At 34.2% G+C, this 18,850-nt stretch overlaps 1 protein-coding gene and 1 long non-coding RNA gene across 4 annotated transcripts; one reads left to right on the plus strand and one right to left on the minus strand.

Moving 5' to 3' along the window:
- Positions 1-9,344: 9,344 nt before the first annotated feature.
- On the plus strand, positions 9,345-15,855 carry LOC104084780 (uncharacterized). 3 transcript variants are annotated; one of them, XR_011413016.1, is made up of 5 exons: positions 9,345-9,625; positions 9,884-9,956; positions 10,034-10,097; positions 10,356-10,428; positions 11,232-13,164. It is a non-coding gene; the product is annotated as an uncharacterized lncRNA (long non-coding RNA). The 3 variants fall into 3 exon arrangements; XR_011413015.1 differs by having other exon boundaries at positions 9,347-9,625; positions 10,653-13,164; XR_683672.4 differs by lacking the exon at positions 11,232-13,164 and adding an exon at positions 15,493-15,855 and having other exon boundaries at positions 9,349-9,625.
- On the minus strand, positions 14,927-17,090 carry LOC104084782 (chlorophyll a-b binding protein, chloroplastic). The gene is made up of 5 exons (XM_009588731.4): positions 16,695-17,090; positions 16,413-16,598; positions 16,295-16,332; positions 15,539-16,053; positions 14,927-15,163 (listed from the first exon to the last, which is right to left on the minus strand). Exons 1-5 carry the CDS (start codon positions 16,748-16,750, stop codon positions 15,149-15,151), a joined length of 810 nt encoding a protein of 269 aa, XP_009587026.1. The 5' UTR covers positions 16,751-17,090; the 3' UTR covers positions 14,927-15,148.
- Positions 17,091-18,850: the final 1,760 nt, after the last annotated feature.

An 18,850-nucleotide genomic window follows, 5' to 3' on the forward strand; every position in this document is an offset into this window, starting at 1 on the left:
AATTAGGGTCTTAGGCACATGTGATTTCTTATACAGCTTGGTTTGATAACTTTCATTTGGATTTGACTTGAAGTCACAACATTTTACTATATACTCATACTTCAAATACTCCCCCGAAGAATAACACAATATGATAAGAATATTCTGGAATATATTTTGAACATATTCATATATATACATCATCCGACACCAAACTTATTCAGAAAAGTCAATTCATAATGGACAACTCGAGACTTACAAGATCATCGTGGGAATTCAATTCTAAGAGAGAAGTTTAGCCAACATACCTCACCTCGAGCTTTTTAAATTACTATAATATTTCGGAATTCTTTGCCTCGTCGATCTATTTAGAAATATAGCAAAATTGAACACAAATTAGGAGAGAGTTGATAGTTCCAGCTCACTTGAGCATTTTATCAAATACTAGATGTGCATTAAAGTTTTAAGGTCCTCCTATGGTGGATTCTTTCATCCCACTACCCAAAGTTTACCCAAAAGAGCTCAACAATCTTCCCACTACACTTGATGGTATATGCATGTAAAATAAACAACTCTCATACCCAAGAATCATACTCCCAATTATCCATCTTCTACCTAAACTCGAAATTAAAGACTAGGGTTAGAACCTTACCTTTTGGATGAAGACCTTGTGAGTTTTCCTTGTGAATTCTCCAAGTCTTGGGCAAGAATCAATGAACAATTAGCCTAGGGTCTCCTCCTCTCTCTCTAGAATACTCTCCCTTCTTTCTAAAATATCAGATTTCTCTTTCAAAACGAGCCGCAAGGGCTTTTAATCAAAATAGGGTCGGGTAAAAAATATTAGAAAAATAAAGCTTCGACACATATCTACGGTCGCATATGCGACCGCATAATATTTCTGCGGTCCGTAAAATAGATCACACAATGGCCCTCCGGAACTGGGCAGTTCTGCCTCATTCTGTGACCGATCTGTGGTCCGTAGAACCCCCCCTCCCCACCGAAAAATTCCATGTTGAGTCTGCGATGGGTTATGTGGCCTACATAATGATTATGCGGCCGCATAATTGTTCAAAATTTTGCCCAAGTTTCTGCTTCAATCTGCGGCAGATCTGCGGTCCGTAGATCAGTTCTGCGACTAAAGAATGGACCCGCAGATGTGAGATTTGTGCCGCACCTGTGAGACCGCAGAAGCGGATCCCTGGTCACAGGTGCGACTCCGCAGAAGTGGAGACTGGTCCGCAGATGCGAAGGCAGGAGGGCTGATAGGGGATCGCAGAAGCGGTATTTTTGGCTGTACTGTGAAACCGCAGAAGCGGTCAAGTGGCCGCAGCTGCGATGAACGTTGGGCAGAGGGCTTGGTTTTATACGGGATTGTGGCCCACATTCTTTCATTTTCACTTGGTTGGGGCGATTTTTGGAGATCTTCATGGGGAGATTTTCATCATCCATTGCAAGGTAAGATATTTCCACCTATTGTGAGTTAAATACTTGAATTATGTACACATCTTTACATGGGAATTAGTAGAAATTTGAAATTTTGGTAGAAAACCTAAAAATTGGTATTTTTGAATTTTGACCACGAAATTGGACATATAATTTGGAATAAGATATATATTTTAGTTCGTGGTATTATGGGTAAAGTTTATCTTCGAATATTTTCGGAACCCGGACACGTGGGCCTGAGGGTTAATTTTATTGACTTTTAGAGCAGAGTTGGGGCTTGTTATGAATTGATTAATTATAAGCATTTAGAGTATATTTTGATTGGTTTGAATGTTGTTTGACTAGTTTTGAAGAGACGGGCATCGGGTTGAGGTGTTTGAGTGGCGTTGGAGCCGGATATGAAACTTCGGAGCAAGGTAAGTCTCATGTCTAATCTTGTGAGGGAGAACTACCCCTAGGTGATATTTATTGTTATGTGCAACTAGTTGTGGGTGATACGTATGCATAAGGTGACGAGATTCCGTACGTAGCTAAAGCATATTTATGTCCAGGTAGACTTAGGACTTTATCACGTAATAATTGAATTATTTGAACTCGTTCTACTGGCTTAATTAATTGGAGTTATGACTTAAATTGATTTAGAAATAAATATATGTATACTAGGCCAAGCTTTATCACCTTGAGTTATTGGTTAGTTATTTGAGAAATGATAAAGATTATGTTCACTTTGTGCTCATGTACTGTATTGTAATCACGTATCTCGTGATTCAATAACTTCCTTCCTTTTCTTGTGGAGTGAGCCGAACACCTTGGCAGTATATAGATACATCTATAGTTCATGCCGCATGACCCTAAGCAGTGTACATATTATTCTGGATCGGGCCGAACGACCTCGGCAGAACCGTGCGTTATATCGCTAGTAGCCCGAATATTCACGAGCTAATCTTTCCACCGATGCCCGATATTTTATACGGTATTCCTTATTTATTTGATATTGACACTTGACATTTTCTGAGCTGTTAGGGTAGAATACAAGATTTAGAAATTCATGCTTTAAAGGAAGTAATTTGGAAGATTACGTAACTTACAGATTTACCCCATCATTGCCGTATGTTTCATATCTGCTTATGTTTTATTACATTATTTTATTGGACCTCTAGTAAGTGTCGATGTCGACCCCTCATCACTATTTCTCCGGGGTTAGGCTAGATACTTACTGGATATGCATTGATTTACGTACTCATGTTGCATTTCTACACTAAATGTGCAGGATCTGACAGGTCCATTTGATGATCACCTTGGCGCATAGGCGCACCTGTTGAGGAGATTTTATGTGAGTTGCATTCCAGGATACGCATCGCAGTCCACCGAGTCTCCATTGTACTATTTATTTTATTTTGTCTTATTACATTCGGGACATATGTTGTTTTATTATTGTACTTCTTAGAAAATACTTATGCATTTGTGACACCAATTTTTGGGGGTTCCTACTGGTAGTTCGTTATTGTAGTTCACGTAGTTATTATCATTTTACCCTGTAAATTTCATTTTATACTATTTAAGTAATGGAGGTTATGATTTCAAAAGTAATAAAATGAGTAAATAAATTGATAAATCAACGTTGGCTTGCCTGACGGCGGCGTTAGGCGCCATCACGATCTATAGTGAATTTTGGTTCGTGACAGCATTTGTGAAAAGGTTCTCATAAATTGCGAGACCTCCAGCTTAGAAAAACCAGAAAATGCCTCAGTTGTCCATAATAATCTAAAATACATCCAAAAACTTATCTGACCATCCCGGGCTCCAATCCAAATATTCACATAAGTGTAATAATATCATACAAACTCGCTTGCTAGCTCAAATCATTAAAATAACATCAAATATAAAAAATCGATCATCAAAACTCAAGATTTTCAACTTCAAAGTCATTTTTCTAACTTTTCACATAATGCACCGAAGCGGTCTCGGGTCACCCGGAACCTCAACCAAATATGTGTACAAGTTCAAGAATATCATACGAACCTACCGAAATCATAAAATACCGATCCGCGATCGTTTACCAAAAACGTTGATTGTGGTCAACTCTAGTCGCTTTTAAAGCCAAAAATCATATTTTCTTTAAATTTTCACATATGAACTTTACGAAAAATGACACGGACTATGCACGCAAGTCATAAATCATCAAAAAAAGCTATAAGAAGCTTCAGAACACAAAAAAGGGAGCAATTACTCAAAACGACATATCGGATCATCACATTAATCTAAGGATTTTAAATAAGGAGGATCTTTGACCGATTTCATTTTCGTCACATCCTCCAACACATTCACTCATGGCAGCCGCTTAATAGCGATGAAGCACTTTTGTAAAAACAATGTCGGACCATCACCCAAAATTTACAATAACTTATTTCGTCGGTTTAAATCTTGATCTTAATCCTTAAATATGGTGGCTTTGATACCAAATGTCAAAGTAATTATGTACTATCATAGCAGAGATTGAGACACAATTATAAACATAATCTAGAGTTAAGGTTAGATAAATATATCGTTCAACTCTATTGATTTAGTAGCAGTAGCAAAACAACAGTGAAGTCTTAGACCAACTTTCACAATCCTCTAGTTATCATCGAAAAACTCGACTAATAGGATGTCAACCGCTATCCATGCAATCAAAAACAAATACGCTAGAGTTTTTTCTGAGAGCTAATGAAAGAGTGACTGACCTCTATTTATAGAGAATACCTACATATCACAAATCAGAGTTATTGGGCATTGCTTATCAACAAACATAATAATTTAATTTTAGGCCTTTACTTAACCATCACTAGTGTCATATCACTATCCTTTCAAGCTATAACCAATTAAAGCAAATTTAAATGCAAATAGTAATTGATGCCAAGTCAGACATGAGTACTTCTAAAGTTTATGAAGTCTTCAAGAACTTAGGTCATCTCCAACCCTTGCCTCCATTTTCTCCTTCAATATGGAGTAAAGTTACTCCAACTATTGCTCCATTTTTTACTTCAAAAAAGAATATTCTATTTTATATTCTTCTCTCTCTTCAAGATTATATTATTATCTTTTATTTAAATTTTATTTTCTTATTTCTATTAGCAACATATAATATTTTATATTTGCACCATTCATTTTTTTTAAATGATTATATATTTTTTGTACAATTATGACTTATAATAAAATTAACTTATAATTTTACATAAAAATATTAAATGCACGAAAATTAATTTATCAAAATTATACGCCAAAGTTAAGATGTAAAATTAATATTATAAAAATATTACATAAATATAATTAGGTATATATAAAGAGATAAATTTAAAAAGTTAAATAATAAAAATAATAATAAAGTAATAGAAAATAGTAATAGAGGAGTGATACTATTCATCCTCAATTTTGCAACCAAAAATGCAACAGCATTAGAGTTAAATTTCTTCAAAAACTGACAGCTTTATGACAAATGAAGACAGCGTTGGAGATGGCCTTAATAACTTGCTTGTACAAACCAAGCATGGAGAGGTGAGGCCTGACATAGATGCTTGACCAGGGCACTGAAATACCATAGTGACCTATTACAACAGCTCTAATAATTTTGTCAGTTCCAGGTGCTTTCCTTAGAGCTGTTTGTCTCTGATAAGGTGGCATGTAGGTCGGGTCCGGCCCTAAATAGGTTTTGCGGGCCCGGTCCTAAGCGGGCAAGTCCTAAGTGGTCCCGGACTTCGCGGGCTTCTTGTTGGAATCAGTCCGAAATCGGGACCACGAACTAACGGTCCCGGGTTAAGTGGGCCGGTCCCGGGCTTAAGTGGGTCCAACGGATACTTTCTATTCTTTTAAATTTTTTTATAGAAGTTAGAGAAACAAAATGGTAATAAAAATATCTAAGGCAATTCCTTGTAAATTATATTATAGAATTGTGACCTAAATTTTTTAATTCAAATTTAAAAACAAAAATATCTATTATATATACACACACATACTATACTATACTATAATACTATATATACATCTTAAGATATATATATATATATATATATATATATATATATATATATATATATATATACTCTTAACAAAAAAATAGAATTATAAAAAGTTTGGGGTTAAAACAAAATTGGGAGGTTAAATGGCTATTTTATAAATAGCCAACGGCTATTTTGGCAGGTAAAATAACCATATTTTAAATGCCATAATGGCTATAATGTGGCAGATTATTTTTAAAAAAAAATTAGTCGTTGGGCCAGGATAGGCCCGTTTGAACCTGCCCATTTCTCAGCCGGTCCCGGTCCCGGTCTCGTGGGCCTCACCTATGGGACCAGCCCACTACCCAGCCTACCTCCTCACGGTCCGTTTAGGCCTACCGCCCATTTGGACTTGCGGTTCTGGACTGGGCCCGATCCTAACCGGCCCATATACCACCCTTAGTCTCTGATCTTTCTTTTCGCTTGAGATTATTGAGGTCATGGTCTAGTTACTGTAATCTGGTGACCAGATTTTATTTGGACGGAAATATGTCTGGCTCTAAGGTTAGTTATTAAGTCTGTCCAAATTTGTTGACACTCAAAATTTTCAGACTAGATTATGTATTTTAAATTAATTATATGTGTTTAGAAATTGCGTGCAAAGAACTAGTATGAGTTGCAATTTTCCTATATCAAGGGGACTGAGTACATTTTGAAATGTCAGTTTCATGTCACTTCTTATAATCTTGTGCGCCCAACATATATCGGGATTAGGGGTGTACAAATGAAATTGACAAACCGCACCAATCCGATAATCTGAGTCAAACTGAAAAAAAAATCCGACTATAGTTTGGTTTGGTTTGGTTTGGTGTTGAAATAAAAAAACCCGACCATATTTGGTTTGGTTTGGTTTTAACTAAAACAAGTCAAACCGAAACCAAACCAACCCGACATTATATGTATAGAAGTTTTAAATATATTTAATACATAACAATATTTATGGTAGTGTAGTTTATAAATATTTCTTAAGATTTTTCATAGTTTTATTTTTTAACGTATTATGTCAAGATTGGGCTTATAACTTTTGGATGCTTCAATAAGTTTTATAGATCATAAATGTTAGTAACTCAAATAAATTCTAAACCAAAATCAAATCAATATTAATACTAATAAAAGACTTCAATTGTACTATGAATGAAAATAGTGTTGGATATCTATTTTTTAGTTTTTTCATGGTTTAGATAAAATGTATAACTTATTTTTCTTTTAGTGGTTAGTCATGTAAATAATAGTACTTATTAGTCATAATTTTAAATTATGTTTGTTTTTATTATGGCTTATTAATAATATTTATTTTATGCGATTTTATTATCTTTATTGTTGAATATTTTAGTACAATGCCATGACTTATCTCATATTAATATTATTTTATTGAAAAACACCTTATATAATTCTGTCTCACTAAGTTTAAAGAAATATTTGGAGCACAAATTTTACGTTTTGTGCTATGAAAACTTTATGAAAAAGAAAACCGAAAAACCCGAAAACTCGAGAAAAACCGAGATTAAAAAATCCGACTTTTATTGGTTTGGTTTGGTATTTAGATTTAATAACCCGATACAATTGGTTTGGTTTGGTAATTAGAAAATCCGAACCAACCCGACCCATGTATACCCCTACTTGGGATAGTGTATGTACCTCAAGTTTTTCGAGTCCAGAACCAAAGTGTGGTCTTTTTGGACTCAAACGACGAAAATAGGTGAAAAAATAACTTACTATCATTTTATATATAGGGCGGTTATTTACTGCGTTATACCTTAACGACACGTTTGTCCGTTAAGATATAACGCATGTAATATATTCGTTATACTCAGTATTTACAGTTATAATATATTGACGGCATAGCGCATCAATGACATGCGCTGTCCATCCTTCACATCTCTTCTTATTTTTCTTGTCTCTTGCATTATACTGAAGTAGTATTTGTTTCACTTTAAAAAAAATTGTCTTTTTTGTTCAAAGACAAATTTGCCAACCTAATTAAAGTCAATTTTTAGGGCTGTTTTAACAAAATCGTAGGTTTTTATATAAATTTATAATCCTACCGAATAATATGGCAGGTTATTAATTTTATAAAAATAAACCGATAAAATATGAAACTGTACCGAATAAATTTATATATGAAAAATATATTTTATATGCTAATTTTGAAACTAACAAAGTATTAAGTTTTTTTGGGCCTTGGGATTATGAAAATGGCTACAAGTGACCAAATAATTAATACCCAAAGTCAGAACTTCCAAACATATTCTACAACTCATATTGAAACTAAATTAGTTTCAACATTTAGAATAGCATGCCACTAAGCAATCACGCAATCTTTAGTAGCAAGCCACAAAGTATTGGATATCTTTATGTCGTATGATTTAGATTTCTCTTGTTAGATACTAATCTTTTAATAAACTCTATTTTTGAGTCCCAACTTGATTAATATTTTTTTACTAATATGATTTATATATTTTTTTATTTTTGCTTAATTTATTTTATGCTACTATCGAATAGTGAGATGAATCTCTATTATGGATGAAAAAATACTTATTATTCCACCACAATCTTTGACGTTGAATTGTACAAGTTCTCTAATTACACCAACTGCTTTCTCAATTTAAATCTTGAATATGAGTTACTCTACTCTTGGATTTGAGTATGTGGACGTTAAAATGTGAGAATATTGTTTCAAAAATCTATCTCTACCTTTTTAAAATAAGACCTTCCTCACCACTTGCCCCTGCTTTTATTTCTCTAATTTCACCTGAACAAAAAGATAAATTTTGCTTTAAATGAAACAAATACTACTTCTGTATAATGCAAAGAGACAAGAAAAATAAGAAGAGAAGTGAAGGATGGATAGCGCATGTCATTGATGCGCTATGCAGTCAATATATTATAACTGTAAATACTGAGTATAACGCATATATTACATGCGCTATACTTTAACGGACAAACGTGTCGTTAAAGTATAGCGCGGTAAATAATCGCGCTATATATAAAAATGGTAGTCAGTTATTTTTTCACCTATTTTCATCGTTTGAGTCCAAAAAGACCACACTTTGGTTCCGTTCCGTTGGCCGCGATACCATGTGACTTATGATATGACCATGTCACAGCCGACGGATGTAGCATTATAGCTATCGCTTTAATTAAACTCATAACTTTCGAGGTAAAATATAAATTTATGTGTAAATATTTATTAAAATTTTAAAAAATAGTGAACATGAACCTATAACATTAAAACATAATTCCAATCTTTTCTACAGCATCTTGGAGAAATCCAACTGTATTCTTTCAATTGCCTTTCAATTTCCTTATATCACATTGCATAAATGTTAATTTTGACAATAATTTTCACTATATTATTTAATATCCTTGTATGTACGGGAATGTTGCGAACAAAGTTCTCTTATATACGACACTGAATATCCAAAACCTAGCAAATTTACCTTTTCTTATCGCCTCAATGTTGTGAAATTAATTGAAATGCTCATCTGATGCCCTAATATAATACTACTAGTATTATGTTGTAGTAATAAGGGCAGATCTACGTTAACCGTGCCGGATGCTGAAGCACCCATTAACCCCGACGCGAACTCTGTATAATTATATAGAAAATAAAGGGAATACTGGTATAAAGAATTAGCAAGCATACATTAAGCAAAAGGTCTTCTGGGTGCTTTGGTTAAGAGGTGAGAATGGAGTGCACAAATATGGAAAGGCTAGGGATCAACTCTTGCAAGAGGCAGTTTTTTTATATGGCCAGAAATAAGAAAACATTGGGTGCCCTCCAACTATTTCTTTTACCTTTTTTATTCTTTTCCCTGTTGACTTTTTGAGGACCTTTCCTTTTGTTTTATCTTTCCCCTTTTCCTATTCCTAGTAAAACTAAAAGAGTTAAAATGTAGCTTCTTAAAAACCCTTCTTCTCACTTAAAAACGTTGGCTGCTCTCCTATTCTTTTCTTCTTTTTTATTTATTCTTTTCCTTGTTGACTTTTTGAGGACCTTTTCTTTTATTTATTTATTTAACTTTTCCTATTCCTAATAAAACTAATAATCTTAAAAGTTAAAACCTTCTTAAAAAGCCAAAAACCCTTCTTCTCGGCTTCTCCTTAGAAAGAAAACGCAGTGCACTTGTCCTCCCCAGTAATTTCAAAACCAGAACATAAAGGAAAAGGTAATAAGGTTTGGTATTTTAAATTTTTAATTCAAGCTAGAGGAAACATGAATTGGGGTTTTCTCATGCTTATTGCTTATGCTTTGTAAAAATTAAAATATATTCAATGAATTTTTTGTGTTACTTTGCATTCAGTGACTACAATATTTTTGTGATAAAAAAATATTTTTGGTACTTGTCATAAAGTAAAAAAAAGAAAGAATTGTCTATGTTATTGATTTACTTGACACCGAAACTAAAATTTTGGGATAAATGCAGATTATATTAGCAACAGTGGGTTATGCGATCGATGAATTGGTGCTCGTTCGCTCATTGCTAGCTTTGAAAATTTGTAAGTTTTCATCTTAGCTTTTTAAAGATCAAAATTTTATGTTGTATTTAGTTTGAAAGGTGTGATTAATTTTCCAGTGGAAAGAAAACGCAGTGCACTTGTCCTCCCCAGTAATTTCAAAACCAGAACATAAAGGAAAAGGTAATAAGGTTTGGTATTTTAAATTTTTAATTCAAGCTAGAGGAAACATGAATTGGGGTTTTCTCATGCTTATTGCTTATGCTTTGTAAATATTAAAATATATTCAATGAATTTTTTGTGTTACTTTGCATTCAGTGACTACAATATTTTTGTGATAAAAAAATATTTTTGGTACTTGTCATAAAGTAAAAAAAAGAAAGAATTGTCTATGTTATTGATTTACTTGACACCGAAACTAAAATTTTGGGATAAATGCAGATTATATTAGCAACAGTGGGTTATGCGATCGATGAATTGGTGCTCGTTCGCTCATTGCTAGCTTTGAAAATTTGTAAGTTTTCATCTTAGCTTTTTAAAGATCAAAATTTTATGTTGTATTTAGTTTGAAAGGTGTGATTAATTTTCCAGTGGAACGAAGAATGGACTTAAATATGTTGTTATTGTCTTGTTGTTTGTGTTGTTTATAGAGAGACATGGATTCCACAATAGGAATTAATTGGATTGTGTGAATTAAATTTTTGGTAAGATTGATTAGGACTGAATCATATTTTGTAGGATTTTTTCATCGATCTTTGTGAATCGAGATGGATAAGTTTGTCACAAGGCTACCCAGTTTTAGCTCTAGTTCTCATCCATCTATTGCTCCATCCATAGCTCCAGAAATTCAGAGGGATCCATTTGTTTCAGATCTTGATTTGGAATCTCTCGAACCTGACCCAGGAGATAGAAAATCTATTGCAGAATATAGCCCTAATATACGTGATGAAGTTAGAAGACATTATATTAAAAGTGGACCTTGCCGGCCCATGAAATATGATTTTCCTAAAACTACGTCTGGAAGGTAATGCGTCAGTTTTGTCCTAGTTGGTTCAAGGGTCAACATTCTAAGTGGTTGGAGTACAGTATAGTAAAAGATGTTGCATATTGTTTATGTTGCTATTTGTTTAAAAATGAACATGAAACTCATGGAAATATGAGAGATGCTTTTACAAAAAATAGTTTTAAAGCTTGGAACAAGGCTATTGAAAGATTTAAAACTCATATTGGAGAGGTAAATAGCATCCACAACAAATGTTTCAACATGATGATTGATTTAATGAATCAATCACAATCAATTCACAGTTCTTTTGACAGACAATCCGAGAAAGAAAAAAGTGAGTCTAGACGTCGGTTGAGTGCTTCAATCAATGTGGCGAGGTTTCTCTTGAGATTAGAATTGCTATTTCGTGGGCATGACGAGAGTCATTCTTCAACAAATAGAGGTATCTTTCTTGAACTTTTGCAATGGTACGGAGATATTGATCGGGATGTTGGAAGCATTATTTTAGAAAATGCTCCAAAAAATGAAATGATGTGTTCTCCAATAATTCAAAAGGATATTGTTGATGCTTGTTCCAAAGAGACAATCAAAGCAATCATTGAAGATTTGGATGGAGATTTTTTCGGGATACTAGTTGATGAATCAGAGGATATATCACACAAAGAGCAAATGGCACTTGTTCTGAGATATGTTAATAAAAAAGGTGAAGTAATAGAGTGATTTATTGGTATCGTTCATGTTAATGATACAACTGCTCAATCATTGAAGAAGGCAATCGACTCTTTTCTTATGGGTCACTCATTAAGTACATCACATATACGTGGGCAAGGCTACGATGGAGCTAGTAACATGCAAGGAGAGCTAAAGGGTCTTAAGACTTTAATTTTGAATGAGACTCAATCAGCACATTGCATTCTTTGCACATCAATTGCAGTTAACACTTATGGCTCTTGCAAAGAAGCATTCAGATGTAGATGACTTTTTCTGTATTGTTACTAATGTGTTAAATATTGTTGGAGAATCTTTTAAGCGCAGGGATTTGCTTCGACAACATCAAGCTGACAAATTAGAGGAATTGCTTATATTAGGTGAAATACATACTGGGCGAGGATTAAATCAATAGCGTGGACGTCAACGGCCAGGTGATACTCGTTGGGGTTCACATTATAAAACATTGGATAACCTTGTTGTCCTATTTCCATCCATTATTCATGTGCTTGAATTTACTGCACGCGAGTGTCAAAACTATGCCGATAGAATTGTTGCTAAAAGTCTTGTGAGTAAGATTACGGAGTTTGATTTTGCTTTTATGTTGCACTTGATGTTGAAAGTTCTAACGATGGCAAATGAATTGAACTCCTCATTACAAAGAATGGATCAAGATATTGTCAATTCTATGGGACTCCTCGCTCTTACAAAGCAAAGATTGCAAGAGATGGGGGATAGTGAATTTGAATCATTAAAGGATGATGTTTCTTCCTTCTGTGATAAACATGAAATAATAATCCCGAAGATGGACGCTCGCTACTTTCCCGGAAAGTTAAAGTGTAGAGCTCTTGATGTTACATACTCTCATCATTTGCGTGTTGACATATTTTATGATGTCATTGATTTGCATCTTCAAGAGCTTAACAGTCGTTTTGATACTGTGAGTACGGACTTACTTCTCGGTATGGCTTGTTTAAATCCAGCTAATTCATTTGGTAATTTTGATAAGAACATGATAATGAGGTTGGCTGAACATTATCCAAAGGAGTTTGATAGCAGCAAGCTTCGAGATCTCAGTTGCCAGCTTGATAATTTTATAGTTTATGTCCGTGGTTCTGACAAGAGGTTCTTCAACATGAAGGGAATTAGTGACCTTGCTAAAGTGTTGGTTAAGACAGATTTGCATTAAACTTGGCCACATGTTTATTTGCTTATCAAGTTGACTCTCATTTTTCCTGTTGCTGCTGCTTCTGTGGAACGAGCTTTCTCATCTATGAACTACATAAAAAATGAGCTTCGTAACAACATTGGTGATGAATTTTTAAATGGTTGTTTAGTTTGCTATGTAGAGCGTAAGATATTTGCAACTGTAAGCAATGATGATATTATTGATCGTTTTCAACGTATGAAAAGTCGTCGAGCACAGTTGTAACTTGTGACTAGATATCTTTTTTTATAAAGTAACATTATTAGTAGTTCATTGTGGCTAGTGAATAGAAGTCTTTTTTGCTAATGATAATATTAACCGTAGTTTTTCTATTAACTGTTTTTATTACCGTATTTAGATAGTTGTGAGTTTATACTATGTGATGGGTAGCAACTTTTCATTTAAGAGAGTGAGCACCAACGACCTTAAAATCCTGGATCCGACACTTGTTTGGTACAGAAGGCTCGCTTTTGTATGAAAAATCCTTGATGAAATCTCAATAATGTCACCAAGTTAGATTTTAACCGTTATCTTGAAGATCGCTAGATTGGTCATTTATTATTGCTGTTATTTTATTATTATTATATTAGTACCGGTAACAGCAATAGTATCCACGGTGTTTGTTATGTTTCACATTATGTTGTTAGGAAATACAAGTTTCACATGAACGTATTAGAAACTGAATCAGGCTATGTATTTCATGACCAATTGGATGGTCATTAGATTTATACGGCTTCTGCTAACAACTACTCCTTTCTCAAGTAAAAAAGAAACACTAACCATTCTTGAGCTTTCTTGGTTTGGGATGTGTTCATTGCCTGTATCTTCGTTATAGTCAATGCATGCACGGAGATATATATTTATTTGGAATTTTGGCCTAGACACCACCATTATTTAAAAAAAAATAATTATTCAGAATAAGGTGGCAGTAGTCTTTTTGTTTTTAGAAATCTAATTTGGTCTTTGTCATGTTCAAACCCAAAGTGTCATTACTTAAATCAGAAAATGTTATGAAAATGCGAGTCTTCCCAAGTTTAGTTCCTTATCAGCATTCCAAAGTAGTTTTGTTTCTAAGGCTTGAGCAGCTCCGCTACATCTGTCTTCTTTTTTTGAATTCCTGTTTTTTTTGTTTGTTAAAGAAAGGAAGTACCTCTTGTATACTTAATCTTAAATATTTACTCTCTATACGCATAGAATTTTCGCACTGTCGAAAATATTTTGAAACGAGAGTCTCCACCGGGTACGTCTTAGATCCGATTTTTGACTTGTAAATCTATCTATATCTATATCTATCTATACTATATTAAAAGTACGAAAACCCTTCGCGAAATGTCGTTCGCCTTTTTTACCCTTTAAAATTAGATTTCACATTAGACAAAATAGTCATTTGAATTATTTTCCTAATATTTTGGACTTTGAAATCAACTAAATTTTAATTATTATATCTTTCCTTGTTGAATTAGATCCTATAATTTTAGGAGTTTAAATTCACTTGATAATTTACCTCAAATAAGGAAAAGAACAGTATTATTCATATATTCTACATTAGTCTATGTATACAAGAACTTCCTTTTACGTAGTTACTATAAATCTGGTAACTAAGAATAAAAATAATATGCTTTATAATATTACAACACATATTATATTTATGATATCTGTCTTTATATTTAATATTATTACTGAATCATAGTTAATTAATATATATTTTCACCTTTTTTGTCACTTAATCGTGATAAATTACTATAGTTTAATCTTTGTATATTGACAGATGATTTTTTCTTTTTCAAAATATTTACCGCGATTGAGAACTTCTTTGTGGAACTATTTGTCCTTATTGAGTTCAATATTCTTCATTTTCAGGACTTGCACTTTAATTTTATAATTCAAACATAATTTTAAATAAAATATTTATATAATTTTTTAAAACTTTTTACTCATTTAGATAAGGTACACGCACAACGCGCGTACTATTGACTAGTAATTTTAAATACGAAAAGATCTTCCTAGGATTGTTATTGTCTACCTTTACGTGTTACGAACACCTCTATGCAATCCTTCGACATTGCAATTAAAATCTTGAATCATGCACATGGATGCAGCTTAATGAGGTCTTGGTATTTATTTTAGTGCTGTTAGGAGTTCCGATAGGTATTTGTACACTGCTTAATCATTTTCTACAGAAGATGGACACAGAGGTAATTTAAGATTAGTGATACAACATTAAGTTGGAAAACAATTTCTAAAATTTCTTTCTTCAGATCTTCAGAGTGTCACTCCAACACATCAATGCCAACAAATGGTGCTCCTGCTTCTTACTTAGGACTGAAAAGCCTGTAGGACAAAACAGAAATAGTGTAGTTACTCAAATTGGTGTTAGAAATTCTGTTTTTAGTTTTTGTTTTTCTGCATATATAAGCAGTGATAGAGAATAACCTCAAGATCTTCACTTTTCTAAATATATATGCATTGTATTACTTGTGTGGTAGTAGTTTAATCCTAATATTGTGTGCTTAAAAGCATGAACACAGTTAAGTTGTGCTTGCTCCTACTAATGTTACTCTAATCCTCTATAAAATAAGATAACATGTGCTTCAGAGAGAATGTTAGTCAGTCCTTTTTCTCATAAATTCTGCAAATTCTAACATGGGACAAGAAAATAGGTTTCAGGTTGTATGTTGCTAGAGTTAAAAGAAAAGTGGTGCTTACAGCAAAAATAGTGGCGTGACCAGGATCAGCAAGGTGAGCGAAAAGGTTGTCAATTGGTCCTATTCCAGTGTAGATGTGTTGGAACCATGCACCCATGACAGCCAACATGGCCAGCCTTCCGTTCTTGATCTCCTTTGTCCTCAACTCCTTGATCTTTTCAGGAGAACCAGATCCCCAACCTAAAGGATCAAACCATAAGCCTCCTGGATACCCGACATCTGTGCCCGTGAGCTTGTTGTTAGGGAAGATGGGGTCTGTGTTTACGCACCCAGGCTTGATGATATCTGCCCACCTTCTTCCCTCAGCCCAGCCAATAAGTACCAACTCAATGACGAAGAGAGTGGTTGTATCGGTGAAGTATTCTTGTTCACCAGCAGTGTACCATGAGGGTGTGTTAAGAATGCCAATCTTTGTTAGGAATTCTGGGATGAAAATGCCTGCAGCACCTAACATTGCCCATCTGCAGTGTACAAGTTCTGCCTGCTGGTTCCATTTCAAGCTCTCCGGGTCAGATGCTGTCAGTGATCAGTAACAGTTGTTATTTGAGAGTGTAAAACAATATCAAGTCATTTGAAACTAACCATCCATAAAATGTGGATTTAGCAAAACTAGACTTGAGACTTGTATAAAGTGTTATACACTGATAGTCGTAGATAGGTTAAATCCTTGATATTACTCAATTAGAATAAGTATGCTATATCATAGAGAAGAAAGATATGATTTCAAGCAACTACCAAGATTAAGATTTTGGCTTACCAAGGCCAAGAGGGTCGAAACCAAAGTCCCCGGGGAGGCTGCATAGCAAAAATTAAGTTTGAAATTAGCTCCACCAGAACAATGAATGGAAGTGGAGTCATATTTGATTATGACTGACCTGCCATCGAGCCATGGAGGAGGGGTACTGCCAGGGAACCAGAGGGGTCTATCAGGGTCAGCAGCAACAGCAGAGACAGCAACCGATCTTGATCCAGCTGGTGCGACGTATTTGCTTACTCTCAATCTTTTCCCTCCAAGGAAAGAAGCCTTTGTTGCTCCTACAATTGATCCATTTTTCTGGGAACTACAGATTCATGATTCAAACAAAGAATAATTGTTAATGCACTTCAAAAAAGTCTTTCTACATTTCATATTTTTGTGTTGTTTAAACTAGGCTTACCTTGGAGAAGAGAATGCAACTGCTGCAATGGCTGATGAAGCACAGGCGGAGGCCATGTTGGTTGATTTTTCCTTGAATGCAGTGAATAATTGGTGGTGTGTATGAAGAAGCTGATATTGTATGAAGAAGAAGAGGCTTATCTTGATGGATAAAGGGTGAATCTGTGATTGGCTGCTTGAATTGACATGTGGCAACCACAATCTAATATCTGATTCCTCTGCCTTCACTTCCTTCAGTTTACCTGGAAAAATCTAAATCTGGTGGTTCATATTCTTTGTTCAAAAGGCCTCGTATGCTTTACTGTCCCTTTCTGTGCTGTGTAAGTTGAGATCTTCATGGGGGTATTTATGACAATTCACCTACATGTGTTGACACTATAACTTTTATCTGAAAGAATACACGGATTGCCATTTTTTATACCGCTACCAATATATAGCCGCCCTCTCAAAACTAATTAAAATTTAGTCACTCATTAATGCGAAAATAACATTTTGACAAAATACCCCTAGCTAAATACGAAAAACTCCACTTAAGTGTGTTAGAGTTTGAAATTTTTATAAGTGAAGTTTGAAAACTCTTTACATTATGGAATTCTAGTACATTGTGCCGGAGTTCGGAGTTCAGAGTTCAGAACTTATAGAAGTGAAACTCCAACACATACACTATGTTGGAATACTAAACCAAATTCCTAAAATTTCAGTTCATTTGCATTTCTTCTCCAATATTCTTCAGCGTGTCACAGACCTCACATACACACAGACTTTTACACGGCATAATATATAGTCGGGGAGGAAATAACATGATTTAATAGACGTATGTGTTCAGGCCTTTGCATCGTTGTGTTCTGAACCTTATTTCCCGTAAGTACATAATTGGGATTTTCTTATTTTGGCGTCAACAAAGGTAAAATTATCTCCTGGTCAGCGACTAATACACATATTGTAGAGATATGTATATTATTAGCCATGCATTTATTATAAATAACTGTACATTAAATACTAATAAAAAATTAAATAGATCTATGTGTCCCTTACTTATATTATCGGTTCTTATAAATTATAAAGGTTATGTTCACAATCTAAGATGGAATTGGACAAGTCAATGGAATGATTGTAGCACAAAATTAATTATAATTTATCTTTATTATGGAAATGATATAACCCAAATCTGATATCTAGGTCACGACAGGGTGCCTAATGAGCCACTGCCCATAAGGCAAACCCTCTAAGCTAAACATACTAAAAACATAGTAAGAAGATAAGAGAGAAATGATGCTCATCTGACTAATATAGTTACAATGCGGAAGCATAAAAATATATATTAATAAATCCCATGAACCCACTGAAAAGACCAAGTGATGGAGCTACTAAATCTGATAATAAAATTCGGGTCACAGGTCAAAATAAAAATTGTACTAAAGCCTGCTAATAGATGAAGTTGCCTCTAGAACAAGTGGCGGTTTACTGTCATGACCCAAAATCTACCTAGTCGTGATGACACCTAACTCAACCCGCTAGGTAAGTCAAACAACATTCAACACAACTCTAATGAAAATAATAAGAAACCAATAAGTGAAAGAACTGAATTTTCATACAATAACCCAAAGAATGGTTAGTCACTAAGATTTAGATTTACAAAGCTGGTATGAAAATAAATACAACATCTGTTTGGAATATGCATAAACAGAGTACGAATAAAAAAATACCAAGGACAAGTGGTAGCTATATCCGAAAAGCAGGTACATCTTCAATGCCACCTCCCGTCATCCACATCATCTCAGCTCCAAAATCTGCACGCAAGGTGTAGATGTGTAGTATGAGTACAACTGACCACATGTACTTAGCAAGTATCATAACTAACCCCGACGAGGTAATAGACAAGAATTATCAATGAAACTCTCTAATAACATGTTCACTTCTTAAATCTCACAAGTACACATCAATAATATTATCAAGTCATAAATCACATATAAAGCTACCTCTGTACACGAAGACAACGTAACATGCTCTATTTCAGTTAACAATCCAGCATATAGAGAAGATATGCGTGAAATACTAGATAATCCTTCACCAGTTGCATATAGAGAAGATATGCATGATTAAGCAAGTCAAGTCACATGGATTCACATATAGAGAAGATATGTACCGTTTCTCATC

Source organism: Nicotiana tomentosiformis, chromosome 12 (assembly GCF_000390325.3).
Source record: "Nicotiana tomentosiformis chromosome 12, ASM39032v3, whole genome shotgun sequence".
Lineage (NCBI taxonomy): Eukaryota > Viridiplantae > Streptophyta > Magnoliopsida > Solanales > Solanaceae > Nicotiana > Nicotiana tomentosiformis.

Coding starts and splice junctions, on each gene's coding strand:
- LOC104084782 (XM_009588731.4), bottom strand. CDS start 16,750: ATGGCCTCCGCCTGTGCTTCATCAGCCATTGCAGCAGTTGCATTCTCT. Junction 16,599..16,694: donor GTTGCATTCTCTTCTCCAAG/GTAAGCCTAGTT, acceptor ATGAATCTGTAG/TTCCCAGAAAAATGGATCAA. Junction 16,333..16,412: donor CCTCCATGGCTCGATGGCAG/GTCAGTCATAAT, acceptor TTTGCTATGCAG/CCTCCCCGGGGACTTTGGTT.